Source organism: Stenella coeruleoalba, assembly GCF_951394435.1.
Source record: "Stenella coeruleoalba genome assembly, chromosome: 9".
Taxonomy (NCBI): domain Eukaryota; kingdom Metazoa; phylum Chordata; class Mammalia; order Artiodactyla; family Delphinidae; genus Stenella; species Stenella coeruleoalba.
In genome coordinates, this window is record NC_137155.1 from 50,777,794 (window position 1) to 50,799,622 (window position 21,829).

General features: G+C 38.3%; 1 protein-coding gene across 9 annotated transcripts in view; it reads right to left on the reverse strand.

Annotated features, from left to right (window-relative positions):
• CDK14 (cyclin dependent kinase 14) overlaps positions 1–21,829 on the reverse strand; it is a 591,667-nt gene that overhangs the window by 97,332 nt on the left and 472,506 nt on the right. For 8 of the 9 annotated variants that reach the window (XR_013829689.1, XM_079931296.1, XM_079931294.1 and 5 more), the window contains one exon: positions 17,399–17,447. Coding sequence is in view for 8 of the 9 variants with exons in the window: in XM_079931296.1 (XP_079787422.1) it covers positions 17,399–17,447 (49 nt within the window). In the remaining variant the exon portion in view is untranslated. Of the gene's footprint in view, positions 1–17,398; positions 17,448–19,725; positions 19,766–21,829 lie in introns of all 9 variants that reach the window. The other variant, XM_079931298.1, reaches the window with a different exon arrangement.

Genomic DNA, 21,829 nt, shown 5'->3' on the forward strand with positions numbered 1-21,829 from the left:
TCTCACAGGGTTGCAGTCAAGGTGACGTCCAGGGCTACAGTCATTTGAAACTTGACTGGGCCTGGTGAATCCACTCCTAGGTGGCTCCCTCACATGGCTGTTGGCAGGAGACCTTAGTTCCTCACCATGGGGGCCTCTCCCAGATGGAGGAACTATTCACATGACATGGCAGCTAGCTTCCCCAGAGTCAGTGAACCAAGAAATAGGGAGACAGCTAAGATGGGAACCTCAATCTTTTAGAATCTAACCTTGGAAATAATGTGCCATCATTTCTGCCATATATTGGTCACCAAGACCAATCCTAGTAGAATGTGGGAGGGACTACCCAACGGTATGAAGACCAGAAGACAGGGACCACTGGGGGGCCATCTTGGAGGCTGCTAAACCATAATGATGATTATAGAAGAGATCTTGGTTTTTTTTTAAACTGTGGTAAAATATCTGTAACCTAAAATTTGCCATTTTAAGCATGTTCAAGTGTACAATTCAGTGGCATTAACAGCATTCACAATATTGTTCAACCATCACCAATATCCATTTCAAAATCCTTTCATAACCCCAAAAAGAAACTCTATACTAATTTAGCAACATATTTTTATTAAAATAATGTGACAATAATACTAAAGATAATTTTTGTAAAGTAGAAAAACAATCACCCAAAATTCTGTTACCCTAACACAACTATTTTTATCTCTTATATTACATTTCGATCACAGTTCACAGACAATTTTAGAGTTAATATGCTAGTATGCATAAAATTTTTTATTCTGCTTTTTTCAGAGAACATACGAAGCATTCCCTATGTTTTCAAAGTCTTCATAATACTGTCCTAACATTGTTGTGTAATATTCCACTGGGGTTCATGAACCATGATATACTAAATATTTCCCCATTCCCTTAATCTTGGTTAAGTTGGTGCCAAGTCTTTTTAAATAGTTTAATATACAACACAGTAATGAACATCTTTGGGCAACTAGGTTTTTACTCCATTGATTTGTTTTCTTGGGAGAAACACTAAAGAGTCAGATAACTAGGTCATAAACTTAATTCCCCAGGCTTCCTATATCGGAAGTAACATCGCAACTGTAGCCTACAAGGCCTTTCCTCACCCCCTTTGCCTCCAGTCTCCAATCTCATCTCCTCTCACTCTCCTTACACTCACTACACTCTTACCACCTTCATTCTTCAACACATATTTCTTGAGCACCTACTATGTGATGGGCTCTGTCATAGGTACAAAGGATATAAAGGTAAACAACATAGTCAAAGTCCCAGCCTTCATATGGCTTACAATTTTCCAATGCTATTCCTCTTTTTAAAAAGAAATCATACTGCCATGTCTTCATGTACTTATCACTCTCTGAGATTGCTTATTTTATTACTTGTTTATTTTCCTAGATACTCTAGAAGGTAAAGCCCGTGAGAATGGGAACCTCATCTGTGCATTCCCAAGCACCCAGAACTTTTAGATGATGCCAAATCATATTTCTTGAATGTGCCACAAATGAGTATCTTTACAGCTTTTAACGTTTCCATGAAGTTTTCTACATTGTTTATCAGTTTACAGTGCCATTAGCAGTAAATAAATGCATCCATTTCTCTATAACCTGACCAGCACTGGGGTTTAGGAAGGAGGAGGTTATGGATCTGGGGGAACGGGTGCTAACGAAGGGTTGTTCGATGGACAGCATAGAAAACATTGAAGCTATCTTTTGGCTTTTTAAAATATTGCATTAAAATGTAATTTATCTTGATTACTATGTTTTTTTTGGAGGGGGGCATCACCTTAAATTCTGAACCCAAGCTGAGTACCTTAGTTGCCTCATCCTAGCCTCAGTCCTTCTGTGAATAAAATGGCAAATGAGGGATATATTTACAGATTTGCTCTTGAGACTACAATATAATTGAGGACAGGGAAATAGACTTTCTAAAATAAGCTGAAATGTTACTATCAGAAAATGTAGAGAACTATCTGAGAGCTATTTTCAGGATTAAACGAGATAATGTGGACAGAGCATTTAGCATGGTAGAGGCACATCTATGTGTACCATGAGCAAGTGCAGCTGTTGATATTTATAATAAATATTACTGCTGCTGCTCTACCACTTCTATGCATGTAAAAAATTAAACTAACCCTACTAAATGCATAAAAGGAGTCTATTAAGACTATAATATTCTTTCCCAAATCAGAGTATATCCCTAAAACTCCTTTGGTAGGAAACACCTCATTGGGAGACTTACAACTAATGGAAAAAAGAGGAGAATCAAAGTTATGAGTAAATTTATACATAAAAGATCTCATAATTTTTAAATGCTCACTAAAATAAAACAACGAAGAGCACCTTAAGTAAAAATATTTTCAGTATTATGTTACATACCTTAAGATGGAAACGTTTTCCTGTTAGATAACATTGCAGGATCTGCCTCTTTGTAAATGTGTTTTGCTGTGTTACATACCAAGGCATACTGCCTTCTTTGCCAGTCTCCCCCTTACTGACTATATGTGTCCTCTTTCTAAATGCCCAACGTCTTCCTTGTTTTATGGCTCACCATATGGCCTGTCTTATATGTCTTGATTTCCTTCTGCCTAGCAGCCCTAGGGTGCTGACCTCAATTTCAGATTTATCAAGACAACATAGTGAAAACATTTCTGCTTCTCTACCATCCTCATTCTCCTTTCCTCTTCCCAACCCTACTGTTCAAATGATCTCCAAGTAGAGTGACTCACCAACATCTGAACCAGGGCCCTCAGAGCTGTAGAACATCAAGCTGACATGTACTAAAATACTGAGTAACTACAACGCGTGTTTGGAGAGGGATTACTGTAATTATTTACGTGGCCAGGGCTGATGCTAAGGTTAGTATGAAGAAAACATTTTTTTGGTGTGCTTGTTTTCATTTTGAGGTTCAAGACCTGGAAAATGATTTATCCTACTCTGTGATGTAACGTGTGCTACATATATGAGAGCCATCAGAGGAGAGATTTTTTAAATTTTTAGAAAAAATATTTCTATATTTCCATCCAAAGACAGCATTTCCTCCTACATTAGAATGCAATTTAAGGAGTGATTTTTTTAGTAATGAACCTGCAGAGTGAATTCCAACTTGAGAAGAGTTAAGAACTGGTACCTTACATTCTTCTCCTAGTTCCATGCTCTTGCCTTTTACCCTTCATTTTCTCTCTCTATACCTATATGAACCTGCACATGATTGCATCACTATTATCAAATAGTCTAAAGTGCTTCTGGAGGTTGCAAATGGCTGTTCTCAGCATAGTTACTAAATTAGAGAGACTTTAGTCTAATGACTTCCCTGCAGATAACTCACATGTCCATTAACAGGAAGCTGACCAAGTCTTAAAATGGCAGGGAACTGGCTTTGTGCACAGGAGTCCAGTCTTAAAGCTCATTACTAACAGAGTGTTGACAAGAACTTCATGATCCCTTCCTATTTTGCTCTCTTGTGCCCTGTGGTGTGGGGCTGCCTAGCCTTTTCCAAGAGGCTGGTCTCTTAAAGAATAATGTGGCTACCAATCATCCTTGCTTTCCTCTCTCATCATGTGAAGAGGTTGTGGATCTGGGGGCACGGGTGCTATAAAGACTGGTTTGATGGTGAGCATACAATACGCTGAGGCTGTCTTTATTGAAAGTGAGCACAGCTTTTGGGTTGCACATTCCTTTATTCTTGCCTTTAACTCTACATTTGCCTCTTTATAGAAAATGATTTAAAATGAAGGGTGCCATTCCATATCCATTTGGGCTTAGAGGTCCCCCAAATCGGCATAATTGCTGAGCTGTTTATCTTCTTGAGCACTAATTCTATCTTTTCAGCTGAAATAAAACTAAGGTAAAGGAACAGAATTAAAAAGCTGCATATTTATTATCATCTGGGGTCCAACTACTTATATGTGCCAGGTATATGGAGGGTGTTTTCAGTCATGTCTCTAACATGAGGTAGAAGCTAGTGGCATGACACAAACCATTAGAAAAAAAGTCTGCCATGTCTTAAAACCAACAATATCAGCATACTGTGGAAAACTAAAACATGCATTTGCTGATCATGTGTAAAAATATGGAAGCATTTAAAAAATGATTACTTGGGAACTTATAAGAAAATTTAAAAAGAATATTGAGGTCACTTTAGAGTGGATGGAACAAACATAGGCTTTCTTTGTAGTCAGTGTAAATAACTGTTGCATATGTATATGGGGGAACATTCCAATTTAAGAAATATGCTAACTTGTGCCAAGCTTGTATGCAGTTTGACACATTTTAGCACGTTCTCAAGTTTTATTTCTATATTTAGGAAAAACCAGATCTAGAGGTAACAGAGCTTAGATGGTAAAATGGCCAGTGCCCCCAGAATCAGTGCTGTCCAAATGCCATGCTTTGAAACTCCATTCTGGATACCCAGGAGAGATATGTTCAATATTCAACAAAATTGAAGAATTTGAAAATTGAAAATGTCTCAGATGTTCTCAGAGAGAGAAAATCCTTGGTCAGAGTCAGAGGATTTGGATTTAAGCCTATAGCTATATGAGAAAGAAATAAGCGAGAGAATAAAAGCCTGGGCAGTAGGTTTTTAGCTGCAAAATCTAATCCCCCTCACAATATATTCTGGTAAAACATTTGTTATAAACTGATCAGAAGTTATGCTCTATTCTGCACTGTTCAATTTGGCAGCCACAAACCACAGATGACTATTTAAATTTAAATTAATTAAAATTAAATAAGATAAAAATTCAGTTCCTCAATTGCACTAACCACAATTTTAAGTTACTCAATGGCCCCATATCGGACAGTGCAGATATAAAACATTCCTATCAATGCATAAAGATCTATTGGACAGTACTGCTCTATATCTTTCAAAGATCTGCTGCAGCTTCCAGAAATTCTAAAATTAAAGAAAAAGAACTGTGTAGTTTATACACTGGGAGAATTTATTCTTCAGATGAAGCATAGAGATTGGATTGAGAAAATCAGTGAATGTAGCTATAGAGAAGAGGGCTAGGTCAGGGATTACTCCAAAAGTTTGCCGGCTGGTAGGAGAAAGAGCCTAAAATCACGATGGGTGGAAGATGTCCCCGTGGAAATGTGTTTCACTTCCTTGGGAAAAATAAGAGACATTAGAATTCTTTCAGCATTACAACCTAAACGTTAGAGACATGTAGCTGAATTCTAAGAAAGGAGAGTAAAGCCTGATTTGACTGCCAAATAAAATTAGAACTGTGGGTACAATTTAACCTTCAGTCAAGGGTGACAAGAAATGAGAGATAAATAGAAAAATCCCATTTGTATTCATCTTTATAAATATAATGATGTGCTTAGTTCCATTTGGAGGCAAAGGCATGGAACCTGGTATAATCCTTAATTAAATAGCCTCCAAGGTAGCTGGGCCAATTCATAAAAATTGTTGGCCATCCAAGTAGATGCCCAAAATGGCAGATGGGGCAGCCAAACAAACCATGGGGCAGCACTGATTTTTCTACTTGAGATAGCTTACTTGCTTTGCTAAAGGGGAAAAAAAAAAAAAAAAAAAAAATCAGTTGGTTATCTCACATATGTTATGGAGATAAGTAGCTGGCCTCTAACCTTCCCCCCCACCCTGAACATGCTGCTCTCTAGAGGCCACATGAATATACACATATTGAAAGATAACGTATAAATAAGGTTCAGTTACATCCAAATTAATAGGATATGATGATCCTATTAATAAAGATATGGTGAAAAAGAGGGGAGGTGGTTGATTATATCTATTGTCTGAAAGGCTTTAGGATAAAGATGAGAAACAATAAACATTTATAAGCCTCTAGTAAGCTTTACCTCTTCAGCTGACATAAATATGAGAAATCATAAATAGTTCTGTAGTCCTATAATTGAATTTTCCTGGAGAAACTTAAAAGTATGTCAACAGTCATTTTTCCTTTGTTTCAACTAGGGAGGAGAGGGTGTGAAAGAAAGAGGAGGAAAAATGGTTGATGTGGTTTGACCGCTTTTACTAACATCTCCAAAGCTTATCAGTTTTGATCTGAAACAATATATTAAAACTTGGCCCTGAGTTGGAGAATAAAAGCCAATGAATTTAAGGAATATACATGATTTTGTCCCCGCTAAGAGTTTAATCTTTTAAACCTTGGCTGCAGTAAAGTGGTCAAAATCTGGCCTAAGAAATGAGAACTACCCTTAGTCTTTACTTCAAATCAATTCTTTCCCAACAGTCATGCCATAAACACACACACACAGTTGGTATGTTTATTGGTTTAGTCACTAAAGGATTTAGCTGGACAAACATCACAAAGATGATGGCTGATTTAATTGAATTTATGATCAAATGTTTTCCATTGCAGGAAGAGTGGGAAATCACTTATGGGGAATTTGAATAATTTAAGGGAAGTTCTCTATTTGGCATTATGTTTGTATATCAGGTCTTGAGGGATTAAATTCAGCTGAGGACTAGATGAGAATTCACATACAGATATACAAAGATGCGCTGTATAATAATGCAGTGAGGGCCAGAATATTGATCTCTTTGTGTTAATATTTCTATTCATTTATATCTCATTTATGGTCTGGGTAATAACATCCACACACATATACACTCACTATGAGACTTCAACTGTAAACCACCACTTGATTTTTCTAATATCCCCAAATGATCTAAAAATGCTCTTTTAGGTAAGACAAAAAATAACTGATTTGCAGGACTGTATATGTGTGTGTTTAAGGCATTTTAATGTATTTTGTTGTTTTTGTCAAAGACAAAATAAAATCTATTGTTAAAGTCACTCCCATGACGAATATAACATGGGAGTGACTTTAACAATACAAAGTAACATGGGACTTGTGCCTTAGGGTATGGACTTGGCTCAGTGCCTGAAAGAAAAAAGCAGTTTCCTTTGGTGTCCCCTACCCACCTGCTTGTCAGTGATGATATGTGAACCAGAGTAAGGCTATGCTCCCAGCCTTTATTCTCTGTGATTCTAGAGATAAGTCATCTACCTTCCCCATTTAGGAGCCATAACCAACAAGGATAATTACCTTTAGTATCACGAATGAAACCCTCGGGGTCAAGTGGACACCCAAGCTCTATGCACCTGGTTTAGGCTTACCCATCAGTTCAGGTACAGAGTTCGTGTACATGTATGGAAGAGGTCTAAAAGATGCTTTGAACTTGGTAACAGTGTTTGTCTAAGGGCTTCTTTCAATTTAATTAGGAAAACTGTCTAATAGATGTGTTTCAAGACTTAGGGTAAACCACACTTTTACATGAATTATGTACAATGCTATTTGCTAACACATCACTCTTAGGAAGGAACTGCTGGAAGAGGAATCTTGTTTCTACACATGAAATATTTTTTAAAAATCATCTGGTGACCGAGAAATTCAGCACATGCTCCTAGAAAGGTAGAAGGAATATTCCAGATGTTTGGGGGCCCTGTGTCACAGCGGTATTCATGTTCAAGGACAATTACTTATCTCAAAATGAATGAAATAGCTGGACTGGCAGGAGAGGGCAGGGCATGCCAAAAACCAGAAGGGGGATAAGCTAACATTCCTCACAATAATCCTGCCAAGGGTCTTAAAGACGGAAAATCTGGGCTCAGATTGGCTAGTGAGCTTCCTGAGTATTATATGGTTCAGTACTGGATCTGTGATTGGAACTTGGCCCCTATCATACCAAAGCTTATGTTACTTTCAGGTGTTTTCTTGCCATTTGTAGTAATAATGAGCTTTCTCGGGCATCTTTCCTCTTTTCTATTCTTTCTTGGTTTTTATCAACAATATTTATTGACCGTGTATTTTTACAGGGTCAGTAGGACCAGTGTCTATACAGCAGAAGTCAGATGCACTTGTCAACATGAATAGTTTATTAACTGTATCTTCACAATGAGTGGAAGTTGAGCCCCAGTTTTATAGAAAGTCTCCCCAAAGTATAAGGAGGACCCCCTGTCCCCACAAATGATTGGGCCCCTTATCCTATCCTAATTTTCATGAAAATCAACCAAGGTAAAGTGTGGAGTGGGTGACAATGGATACAAAAGATGACATTGTTGTTCAAATCATCTCTCTCCAGTGACGACTTATGCTTGTCTTAATTCTGAGGCTGACAATTCACCAGATTCATAAACATTTTCTTAATCAAAAGGAAATGATAAAAATAAATGTTGAGGAAAGGGATCTCACAGCCAGTGTTATTTTAATAAATAAAGAGCAGTAAAAATTTCTTCATTTCTGTTCATGCTTCAGTTTTTTTAAATGTGGAAAATTTCAATGTCTGGAAGCTGAAGAGTTAACATATGTACCCAAGGGGCCCATGAGAGGCTTATTTATGAAATGGAGCTCCTCTTGGTAGCATCTTGTATGTGGTGAAGGGGAAGCTGAGACTTTTAGTATTTTCTGAGCAGAGTTAGGGGAGATCAAGGGGGCCGGGAACAACAGCAAAGAGGTGAATTCTTCAGGGAGTTGAAAAAGGGTAGACAGCTGTGTGTCTAACTCCTAGCAGTTCCCCGCGAAACGAGAGAGAGAGAGAGAGAGAGAGAGAGAGAGAGAGAGAGAGAGAGAGAGAGAGAGAGAGAGAGAGAGAGAGAGAGAGAGAGAGAGAGAGAGGAGAGAGAGAGAGAGGGAGGGAGGGAGAGAGAGAGAGAGAGAGAGAGAGAGAACAGGAGAAGGAGAAAGGAATGGAGTCGCCTGAAATAGGCAGTGCCCCTCAAGAAGGAACACCATGGCTCTTGGAAGCGAGGGGGAGGGGAAGGCATGTCTGCTAGGTGTTCTCTGATACCTCCACTATTCCCTCCTCAGATTTATCTCTTACTGGGTCCTCCAGAGCTATTATCTTCTCAGAGTGTTTACAAATAAAAGACAGAGGTGAGAAGCAAACACATCAAGCAAGATCCCCAGACACTTGAGTGCAAAATGCAAGGACTCTTGAGCATAGAATTTCCAAAGCATCGGACACCCACACTTGTGTTACACTGTTGGGCACCTAAAATAAATGGATAGTTTACCTGTTGATCTACAGTTGTGCTGCCCAATTTGGTAGCCACCCACGGCGACTATTTACATTTAAATTAATTAAATTTAAATGAAATTTAAGATTCAGTTCCTAAGCCACATTTCTAGTGCTCAATAGCCACAGGGGGCTAGTGGCTGCTGCCCTGGGTGGTGAAGATACAGATTTTCATCAACAGAGAAGGTTCTGCTGGACAGCACTGATCTAGAGGGGACATAAATATCAGGCCAAACTTTTACCATCTCAGAGACTATGAGCTTTCCTGAGAATAATCTCTTTGTTTCTCTCTACAGAGGTGGAAAATGATTTCTTCCTCATACATAATTTTGAGCGTAGCTAATGTGAACCAGGCAACGTGGAACCATCAGAATCAGGGGCCTATGCTTGTCACCTGATGGGCCAGAGATCAGGCAAAACGGGCTGTGTCTGACCTGATGAGGGCTGGGTTCACCCCCTCTGCTCTGCCTCACCCCATGCCTCCTCACTGAGTAGGAAACCCCACTACAACTCGTGAAAAGCAGAATGGCCCCAAAGATGTCCTCTCACCCATCCCTGAAGCCTGTGAATATGTTACTTTCCAAGGCAAAAGGGACTTGGCAGATGTAATTAAGGTTACAGATCTTAAAATAGAAAGGTGAACTTGGATTATAGAATTTAGAAGCAGAGAACTTTCTCCTACTGGAGGCAGAAGAGATGGGGCAGAAGGGGAAGAGAGAGACTCGAAGGATGAGAAACACTTGTTGAACTGATGCTGCTTTAAAGACGGAGGTGGCAGGGTGATGTGGAATACACGTGCCCTTCAGGAGCTAGGGGAGGCTCTCAGCCGACAACCAGAAAGGAAACAGGACCTCAGCCCGACAGCCATAAGGAACTGAATTCTGCAAACTATCTGAATAAGCCTGTCAGCAGATTCCCCCAAGAGCCTCCAGACAGGGCCCAGGCTACCAATACCTTGATTTTGGCCTTGTCAGACCCAAATCAAAGAAACCAGCTAAGCCCATGTCGGCTCCTGCCCAATAGGAGATGATAAATTGTGGCAATTTGTTATGGCAGCCACAGAATACAAATGTACCATTTTATATTGTGGAGAAGCAGAGAACTTCCTCAGTTCACATATCTAGCATCTGTTCTGGGGAACAGTCTGAGAAAACCTAATTCTATCGTCCTTCTTTCAGGGAAACGAGCAGCCCAGCTGCTCCTGGAAACTCTGTGCCGCTTCAGAAACATGGTTGGGTTTTATCCCTTAATGAGCTGGATAGCAGAAGGAAGGTTTTAGCTGCACCAGAAGTGTGTACTTTTGGATGAGGAGTCCAACACATAATCTGAAAGGATGAAAAACAATGGCTGTTGCCAACTCCCAAGCCTGGCACGTACTGCCAATTAGTAAGCGAGAAGATGGATAGTTTCTGCCTATCAGAAGGGGAACAAAAAACTCATGCCTGAAAGATAGCAAACAGCATGGGGCCTGCCCTTGGCCATCACCAGGGGTTATTAATGTCAGCGAATTCTTTGCTACGAAAAGAAAAACATGGACAAGAAATCTGGCAATGACACAAAACGACAGAGCATAATTTCCTGGGGCAGTGGGAACTGTGTGGAATGGGCAACAGATCCCACTATCAGGGTCTGTGTGGGTGGCTGGCAGGCCTGTCATCTCCAGTACTTAGCTTGTCACAAACCTGCCTCTATCCCAATGGCACATTACCCAGCAATTACCTAGGACAGGCCCTAGTTGATGGTGTGGGTGGCCAGCCTGCTGCAAACACTGTTCCCCAGGAGAGAGGAAATAGGTTTGTACTCTAGCCCAGCAATGAATGACGTCAGGTCCCAGAAGAGATCTCCCGACCCAAAGTCACAGTGAGAACAAAATAAAGTCAGGTAATGATAAGCCCACTTGAAGATCAGGGTTTTTTAAATGATATTTCTTTCACAAGATTCACTCTGGGGCATGCTCTCCACGTTGTAATTCTCAATAGCACTAATCATTCGACCTCAGCAGGTTTCTTATTTCAAGCTCTAAAATGGAGACAATAATATCTGCCCTGACTACCTCCCAAGATTGGTATAAAGATATGAAGATGTGACAACATATGTGAATCCTATAGAGCAGAAGGCCATCCGATGGTTTACTACACCCCTGTCAAGCCAGGACTATGGATTAACAAGTATACGTCAGGCCTTTGACTAGGTACGTCTCGCGTGTTATCACATTTATGCTGTTGCTACTGTTAGTGATCAGGGTTAGAGCTCTGGCAGATTGTCCATCTCTCTCTTGGACAGCTTTCTCTTTGTCCTCCTGGCATCTGCCTCCAACCTGTGTCTCTGGACAGACCTTTATGCTGTCTTCTTTGACTCCCACCAAAGCCTGGAAAGCATCTCCTGTTTGAGGACCTCCTCTTTTTCCCCTTCAAGAATCCACTCTTCAATTTTCTAGAATTGCTCTCTGTTCAGTGGCAAGGGGTTTAATAGATCAGATAAACATCACACCTACCCAATGCTTTCAGTGACTGAACTAATGATTCATTCTTGTGAAACTGAATGATCCAAGAAATTGCTCTGAACTGCGACTTTTAAGCAGGCAGGTGAGACTTAGGGGCTTCCAAACAATACCCTGTGTGGGTGTCCAAGGTCAGGACAAGAGACTGGCTTGGATCTGATTGTCCAAGTGTTGAAAACTATATTTTCAGGGGTGTGGTAAGGAGCTACACCCCACGTAGCCTCCCAATGCTGAACTCAAGTCCCCAGAGCTGGGCAGTCGACAATTGCAGCTCCAGCTCATCCTCTGAGTGAAAAGAAAGGAATTCCAAAATGTCTGCTTTACTGTCTGCTTTAGAGCTTGTCACCCTCATAAATCCACCCCTAAAAAAGTGCATGGATGATGTAAAGAATAATTTCTTTGAAAATATGGTGAGAAGAAATCTTCAGGCACTAAATAAATTGAAACTGTTACTTTGAAGTAAACAGAATTATAACAAAAATGATCAACAATGAAAAAAACGTGAAACTGGAGAAAGAGGATTTAAAGATCTGGCTCAACTCAACGGCTCCTCCTAGCGTCAGTAACTGTACTTACCTTCCTCTAACATTTCTAAGCAACTGTAGAGAAACTGAAAGCTTGAACTTACTTTGCAATATATTATTACTTTACAAAATTTTTGATCAACTTAGAACAATAAGGCAGAGTAGGAAACAGGGCTTTTCTTTCTTGAGAAGGCACCTATTTAAATCTTAATGGAATGCAATCAGACATGACAAGAAAAATACAATAGAGAACCACCAATATTAGTATACAGAGTAAAATTTATGTTGTTTCTCTAAATATTATTTTAAATACATTATGCTTTATGCACATGTAGCATGACTTTCTAGCAAGTCATCTTTTTTAAAAATTAATTTATTTGTTTTTATTTTTGGCTGTGTTGGGTCTTCGTTGCTGCACATGGGTTTTCTCTAGTTGCGGCGAGCGGGCGCTACTCTTCTTTGCGGTGCGCGGGCTTCTCATTGCGGTGGTTTCTCTTGTTGGGGAACACGGGCTCTAGGCGCACAGCTTCAGTAGTTGTGGCACATGGGCTCAGTAGTTGTGGCTCGCGGGCTTAGTTACTGCACGGCATGTGGGATCTTTCTAGACCAGGGCTTGAACCCATGTTCCCTGCATTGGCAGGCAGATTCTCAACCACTGTGCCACCAGGGAAGCCCAAGTCATCTTTAAAATATGTTTTGGAAGTTAATCATCGAATTAGATAAAACATTCAAGGAAAGCTCAAGTACGCCAAGCTGGAAAACACTTCTAAAGCTCCTAAATTAAGGTTTGTGACCCTGCTGGTACCTTCCAATACATGCAGGCAAACGTCTTCTCTCTTTTTGCATTTCCATAAGGGTAGCCTCATTATAATGTCTCTGAATTTACTGCACATCTTAAAGTATCGTCTGTTTTTAATTCTTAGGAGCAATCCAGTTGGACTTGCTAACCAGAGGGCTTATAAGCAGAACTAGAGCACTGGGTGGAGGGGGCAGGACAAGCTGGCCTACACCTGTTCAAAGTCTACAGATGTGCTTTGCTTTATCAGCTATGACCTGTGTTTTCCAAATCTGTCTTCTGTGACTTGGTGGTTTATCCTTAGTTCTCTTTTTGCTACTTTCAAACCTCCAAAATTGTTCAGCTGCTAAAAAGTTCCAAAACAAGCAAATGCATTCCTGGAATCCTACCCTTAACTTTGCTGGAGAGCATACACTAAGGCTTCTTCTCCAGCCAAAATAATGAAAGATCTTTTAACTGGCTGAAATACTTGGTTGATTGCACATGCATGCCAATGTCAGACAACTATAAATAGAGAGATCAGGAAGAAAAATAGGGAGAGTCTTTATAACTCCAAGGAAATAAAATGGAATGTTTTGAAGGCCATCAGAAAGAACACATTTATAAAATTAAGATTTGTCTCCCTTTAGTCTAAAATCCTCTTCAAGCAGGAGAGAACCCACATGGATCATGCACTTCCAGTAAGAGGAAATAAAAGGACCTTCTTTTCTTTTTGAATATGTATTTATTATTCTCAATCCTATAATTAAGACTTCTTTATATTATCCTTTCGAGTTTAGATATCTGCTGGATCTTCTGATATTTTTCTCCTATCACTGCTTTGCTTCCCCAGAATACTAAAACATCCTTCAAAGGATAAAATTATGCCCCATGGTTACTGGTATAAATGAAGTCAGCAGGGAATTGCATGGGTGTTACTTAGGGCAGACTTGGTCCCAAAATAAACTGGGTCACTTGTTACAGCTGTTCAAAGAGACTTGAGGATTCATTTCGCAAGAAATTTTACTCTCGGGCTTCCCTGGCGGCACAGTGGTTAAGAATCAGCCTGCCAATGCAGGGGACACGGGTTCGAGCCCTGGTCGGGGAAGATGCCACATGCCGTGGAGCGACTAAGCCCATGCACCACGACTACTGAGCCTGCGCTCTAGAGCCCGCGAGCCACAACTACTGAAGCCCAAGCGCCTAGAGCCCATGCTCCGCAACAAGAGAAGCCACCGCAATGAGAAGCCCGCGCACCGCAATGAAGAGTAGCCCCCGATCGTCACAACTAGAGAAAGCCCGCGCGCAGCAACGAAGACCCAAAGCAGCCAAAAATAAATAAATAAAGTTATTAAAAAAAAAAAAAGAAATTTTACTCTCTTAGGCAGGTTCATCTATCCACTAGCTTCAACAGCTGTGTTAATACATATTTTTAACATTGTTACTTAATTTTGAACAGCAATTTACATGTGTATATTAACCTGCCCATCTTATATTAACCTATCTAAATTGAATTCAAATTAGTCCTTGCAAATTAGTTGCCTTTATTTTGAACCTATTACTGCTGTACAAGAGAATTTACCAATCACTTTGGTTTCGTAATTGTGCTGTTGACAAACAAATTAGTTAGCAGTAGGAAGAAAGCTAGCACTTGCTTAATAGTCTTTAAATGCAATTCTTCCGAATCTAGACCCCACTCTGAAGTGACAGTTGTTGAAATGTCAATGATGGTTACAAGGTCACAAGTCGGTCTGTAGGAAGAATCAATAATATAATTAATGTCTGAATTCTCACTTCTCCCTAAATTGCATTGGGTTAGAACTGGCTGGAGGCTATAGCTTCGCTTTAAGGGTTCAGTACAAAACAGATACTAGAAAGTCATATTTTTATAATATTTTTAGTGATGATTTTATTACTTAGCTTTTTCTGAAATAAATCCTTAAGGCAACAAAAGAATAAGACTTATGGGGACTTGAAAATAGCATGGTTCTAAACAAGTCATGTTTATAATTTTAAAACCTTACTTCAAGCTCAGCATTTAATATTTTCTCTAAAATATTTTTAAAGAAATCGAAGGGTGGGACTCTCTTAAATGACTTTGAATTAATTCTCGGGCTTTTAAAAAGCATATGTGATGGTAGAAATTAAAAGAAAGATATTAACTACAATTCTATCAATGGATTTAAAAGACTTTACATTAAAATGAAATATTTCCTTCAGTATTTTACCTTGTTTTTGGTAGAAAAAATATAAATCCTATGTTCATGGAAAATGCAAATAATAAATATCTCTGAAGTGATATCTTAAAGAGAAACCGTGTTCTTATTTTGTGAAAAATCATATTCTGAAGAACTATCTGCCCTCAAAAGTAAAAGCGTATTTACTGAACCTAGCGTCTTTTAAGAAAATTCAGAGATGGAGCACAATGCACACAGCTTTTAAAATTTCTAAAGCAGCAACACCAGAGGATCACACAGCCTGATTTTTGTCAATGAAGTTAACTACTTCTGTTGTGACACGAACAGTACCTCTCACAGAAAGGAAAGCATCAGGTCTTAGGTGGTCAGAATGAAGCAAAGCAACGCAAAGCTTGAATACTACTTCAGTTGTCTTTTTTTTTGGAAAGACATGAGATAACCTAGTTTCTCCTGATATAGAGTAATGTAAATGGACAAAAGCATCTTCTCTGAGAGGCATCCCACCAGTCACTTCCAATGGTTGAACAAGAAAGGCCATTCGTCTGGGCATACAGATGACAGGTGCTGAATACAAGTTGCGAAAATGAACAGCTGGAGTGGGCCAGGTGTAAATGCTGTTGGGGTCACATCCACAAGGGGACAGTGGATGAACTATCACTCAGCATCGTCTACAGACCTCCCCCTCCCCCATCCTGTCTTTTGTAGACTACTCTAAGTGGATAAAAATTGCCATTTATTTTTCTGGGTGATTTGGACATCATTCTAGTCCTGTCCCTCTGAAGGAAGGAAACAAGAGGGTTAGCTAAATTGGAGGCTATTCTCCACAAACGTCACTCTGCGTGGATTTGCCAGATTTTCCTGTTACTTCAGAGAAAGGGTTAGAGATTCAATGGCTTTGTCAAGAATTGTTTCATAAAGTGGTTAGTGGCACAAAACTTTTTGAGCAATTGTGAGAAATGTGTTTGATCATTTAACGAAGACAGGAACTGTTATATGTATATATTACCTGGTATATGAAAGCACTTAATTAAAATGTGTTACCACTGATCAGTGAAGTTAGGGTGAAGGAGGATAAAAGGGTGAGGAACACATAGAGAATGTTCCCTCCCAGCCGAGGGCATGCTTCCTGTGGGAGATTCTAGATATTAAGAACTGACCCTTCAAATGGAAAATACGAAGTCTTGTGTTAGACAAAAATAATTATACTGGTGTGTTCTTCTTAGTATGAATTTAATCAAAATAAACTGCCAAATCTTTCAAATAATCCATGGAAGATTTTAATGTATTCATTCCATGAGTTCCTCACAGTAAGCTATCTGCTGTTACCTACTGACAGCATTGATTAAAGGCATTTTTATTATCAAAAGTTTTTCTTAGGCTTCCCTGGTGGAGCAGTGGTTGAGAGTCCGCCTGCTGATGCAGGGGACACGGGTTCGTGCCCCGGTCCAGGAAGATCCCACATACCGCAGAGCGGCTATGCCCGTGAGCCACAGCCACGGAGCCTGTGCGTCCGGAGCCTGTGCTCCGCAACGGGAAAGGCCACAACAATGAGAGGACCGCGTACAGCCAAAAAAAAAAAAAAAAAAAGTTTTTCTTATTTGTTCCATAATTGATGGCATCTAAAATTAAACATGTCATAACGGTAAAAAGGGAGACAATAACACTAAATTCCCCATAGACAAAATTTTGTTATGACAAATTATAGTTTACTTAATCAAAGCAGATCTAGTTACCTTTTCTCTAATATAATGCTTGAAATGTGATACAGTCAGAGTGACTCAATTACTCTGCTTCCCAACTTTCAATGATTTACTAGCAGTTTGGCTTGCTATAAAAGACCTCTGAATAACTTGAGACACCCAGATCTTCAGATGTCATCAAATTTAGAAACCAATAAATAAAGCTATTTCAACAAGGTCAGATGAGAGATTAAATAAACAGAGTCCATGTATTCCAAGTGATACGTGTGCTTAGCTTCCCAATAAGGCTCACGGGAAAAATAGGTAAACTAAAAACATTTGAAAGATCAGTTTTATCTCGCTCAAAGGTTGTCACCAACATTATTTAGATTAGAAAGTCAGTTGATATATTGTACTTAAGAAATGTTATTTTGCTGATGCTAAAACATTTCTTGGAATCTAGTTAGAAGAAGAGTGAGCACAGTGAATTTCAGGATTAACAACTCTGGGAACCCAAATTCACAGAGTGTTGGCTCAGGTGGAACATGGGGGCTGGTACACAGTTAGGGCTTAATAACTGTTTAATGGTTAAACGAATGGATGAATAGACAACTGGGTGAACAAATGAAAGAATGTCATGACAAATTTATCAAGAGAGTTTTAAAAATTAAGAGAGAGAAAAAGAGAACGAGTATAAGCTGTATAAAAAAACTTACTTATTCCATGCTTGTCTGAGGTTTTTAGAGCTGTACAGGGTAAAGCGTTCTGAAATGAAAAAGAAAAATGATAAACAATCTTTGTTTCCAAAGTCTATATTGCCAGTATGTTAAAAAAAAAACTTTTAAAAAGCTACTGTTCGATTTAGCCATAGCTATGCTAGACATGCTATGTCTTCACCTTAGATTAAACAAAAGAGTAAAACACGAAGAGCTAAACATTTTAAACAATGAAGCATTGTTTTCTTTTGTCTAGGGTGATTTGTTTCATAATTTGGTTTCCTAGTAATTATTTCTTAGAATAACTAAGTTTTAAATGGGTTGAAAAAAGAAATGCAAATTCCAAATATGCAAACTGTAGGTAGATTTATAGAAGAATATTGCCACATTGGTCCAGTGAAACCTGCTGTTTTTTCTATGAAGACATCTCTGACCAAACACAGTAGTGCTGGTTCTCCTTGCTTATACTATATGGCATTTACACATACTCAAAGCCAAACCACCAACGTCCTATAGTGTATACTTACATTTACCATTGAACAATCTTTATATTTTTAAAATGAAAACACAACATGTTTGTTTTACCAAGTTAGACAATAAAGTGGCATAGAATATACATTAATAATCTCTTCTCCTGCTCCCCATTTTTCACTCCTGATGATATAGCAATTGTTAATGGCTTGGTATGTCTCTTTCCACATATTTATGTTTATAAATACAAATCTATCCATATATACAAATATATATATATGCTATTTTAATTTTTAAATGCATTGTACAATAAACATTCTCTGAAATTTTTTAGGCATCTAATAATATATAGTGAATAGTCCTTCGAATAAAATAATATGTAACAATTGTTTTAAATCTGTGTAATATTCCATAGGGTAGAAGTACATAAATTATTGGACCATTCTCCTACTGATGAAAATTTAGGTAGTTTCCAGCCCCTTTTTTTCTTAAAAGCAATTTTTCAATAAATAATCCTTGCACATCTATGTCTATATACTGATGCTTTCTTTTCTGTCAAATAGATTCCCCAATATAGAACTGCCTGGCAAATGGCATGCATATTTCACATTTTAATAGCTGCTGACAGATTACTTTTCATTTTCCCACCAGCAATAAAAAAATAATGTCTCTTTTATATTATGCATCCCTGGGATGCAAGGATGGTTCAATATATGCAAATCAATAAATGTGATACATTATGTTAACAGAATGAAAGATAAAAATCACATGATCATCTCAATAGATGCAGAAAAAACATTTGACAAAATTCAACATCCATTCATGATATAAACTCTCAATATTTTGGGTATAGATGGAACATACCTCAACACAATAAAGTCCATATATGACAAGCCCACAGCTAACATCATACTGGATGGTGAAAGGCAGAACTCTTAGTGGAAAAGACAAGGTGGCTACTCTCACCATTCCTGTTTAACACACTATTGGAAGTCCTAGTCAGAACAATCAAGCAAGAAATAAACAAAAAAACCCAAACCCCAACCAACCAAACAAACAAAAAAAAACACATCTTAATTGGAAATGAAAAAGTAAAACTGTTGCTGTTTGCAGACATGATTTTTTTATATATAGAAGATCTTAATAAAGACTCCACCAAAAACTTGTTAGACCTAATCAACAAATTCAGGGAAGTTGCAGGACATAAATTCAATATACAAAAATCGGTTGCATTTCTATATACTAATAATGATTAATCTGAAAAGGAAATAAACAATCCTATTTACAATACCATCAAAAAATATAAAATACCTAGGAATAAGTTCAGCAAAGTAGGTAAAAGATCTGTACACTGAAAACTGTAGACATTGATGAAAGAAATTGAAGAAGACACAAATAAGTGGAAAGATAGTCCATACTCATCACTGGAAGAATTAATACATTGGTAAAATGTTCATACTACCCAAAGGCATCTATAGATTTAACTCAATCCCTATCAAGATTCCAATGGCATTTATTTTTTTACAGAAACAGAAAAAAGCAATCATAAAATTCATATGGAACCACAAAAGACCCCGAATAGCCAAGGCAATAATAAGAAGAACGAAGTTGGAGGTATTACACTTCCTGATTTCAAACTGTATCACAAAGCTATAGTAATATACATACTATGGTACATATATATGCCAGTATGATACTGGCATAAAAACAGACACATAGACTAATGGAACAGAATTGAGAGCCCAGAAATAAACTCATGCATATATATGGTCAACGTTTGACAAGGGAACCAAAATACTCAGTGGAGAAAAGATAGACTCTTTAATAAACGGTGCTGGGAAAATAATGATACTCACATGCAAAAGAATGAAACTGGACCTCTATCACTCACAAAACCTGGAAGAGGATTAAAGACTTACGTAAGACCTGAAACCACAGAAGAAAACCAGGAAAAATCTCTTTGACTTTCGTCTTCATAATGATTTTATGGATACAACACACAAAACACAGGCAACAAAAGCAAAAATAAATAAGTGGAACTACATCAATCTAAAAAGCTTCTGCACAGCAAAAGAAACAATAAACAAAATGAACAGGCAAGGTACAGAATGGGAGAAAATATTTGCAAACCACATATCTGAAAAATAGCTAATATCTAAAATACAGAAGGGACTCATATAACTCATTAGCAAGAGAACAAATAATCCAATTAAAAAATGGGCAAAGGACCTGAAGAGACATTTTTCCAAGGAAGATATTCACATGTCCAAGTACATGAAAAGGTGCTTGATCTCACTAATCATCAGGGAAATGCAAATCAAAACCACAATAAGATATCATCTCACACCTGTTAGAATGGCTGTTATTGAAGGGATGAGATAACAAGTGCTTGTGAGAATGAGGAGAAAAGGGAACCCTTGGGCGCTGCTGGTGGGAACTTAAACTGGTACAGCCATTATGGAAAAGAGTATGGAGTTTTCTCAAAAAAAGTAAAACTAGAATTACCACATGACCCAGCAATTGGGTATATATCTGAAGGGAACTAAAGAGATTTCTGCACCCCTGTGTTCACTGCAGCATTATTTACAATAGCCAAGACATGGAAGCAACCTAAGTGTCCCCTGATGGATGAATGGATAAAGAAGATGTGGAGCATGTACACACCAGAATGTTACTCAGCCATAGAAAGGAAGGAAATTTTGCCACAACATGGATGGACCCTGAGGGCATTATGCTAAGAGAAATAAATCAGACAGAGAAAGACAGATACTGTATGGTCTCTCTTCTAGGTGGAATCTAAAGAATACTTAAACTCATAGAAGCAGAGGACAGGCAACAGAAGTGGTTGCCAGAGGTGGGGCACAGGGTTGGAGGTGGGGCAATAGGTGAAAGTAGTCAAAGGGTACAAACTGCCAGTTATAAGATGAATAAGTTCTGGGGATGTAATGTATACATCTGGGGATGTAACTATAGTTACATCTGGGGATGTAACTATAGTCACCGTGTAAGCACGGTGACTATAGTTAACAATACTGCACTGAATATTTGCAAGTTGCCAAGAGAGTAGATTTTAAAAGTTCTCACTCAAAAAAAAAAAAAAAAATTGAAACTATGTGAAGTAATGGATGTGTTAACTAAACTTATCGTGGCAATCATTTTGTAATATATACACATATAAAATCACTGTGCTGTACAACTTAGACTTACACAGTGCTTTATGTCAATTATAACTCAATAAAGCTGAGGGACAAGACAGTGTTCTAGCAAAATAAAACACGGAGGTATGATGTTGAGTGACTAGTGTGAGAGGGACACTTCAGGTTGGGTGATGAAGGAACATGAGTTGCAAATAAAAGTCAACCAACACAATAAACAAAGTTCCTACTGGAAATCTGGTTGGAGTTTCATTAAAATGTATATTTATCCGAAAAGGCTGATATAAAATCTTTGTACATAACAATATGTTGTGTCTTTCCATTTAGAAAGGATTTGTGTGTACATCCTCCAGTAAAATTAAATGATCTCCTTTTCATATTGATCTCATTTCTTCTTAATCATTTAATACTTAATAGGCTTAATTCTTCTTAGTATTAGTTGGTGCCTTTTGTTAGTGTTGTCTGCTTTGATTTATAAGCTTTTAAAGAAAAGAAAGTGATTTATATTGCTTTTGTTATGGTATGTTTCACGTATAAAAATACCATTAGATAAAAAGAACAAAAAGAAATTTAAGAACACACTCAGGTTCCTATCTCTAATTACAAAGTTTATTCAAAAGAAATCTCTGCAATGATTCATTCATTCAACTATTTACTGAGCAACTACTGTGAGCCAGGTACACCTCTTGGAGCTGAAGATACAGAGAAAGAACCAAACAGAAGACCTTCCTGCCTGTAGGGAGCTCTCATTCCAGTAGGGCATGTGCAGGGCTAGAGTGAGCCTGGATGATGGGGTGTCTGGAGC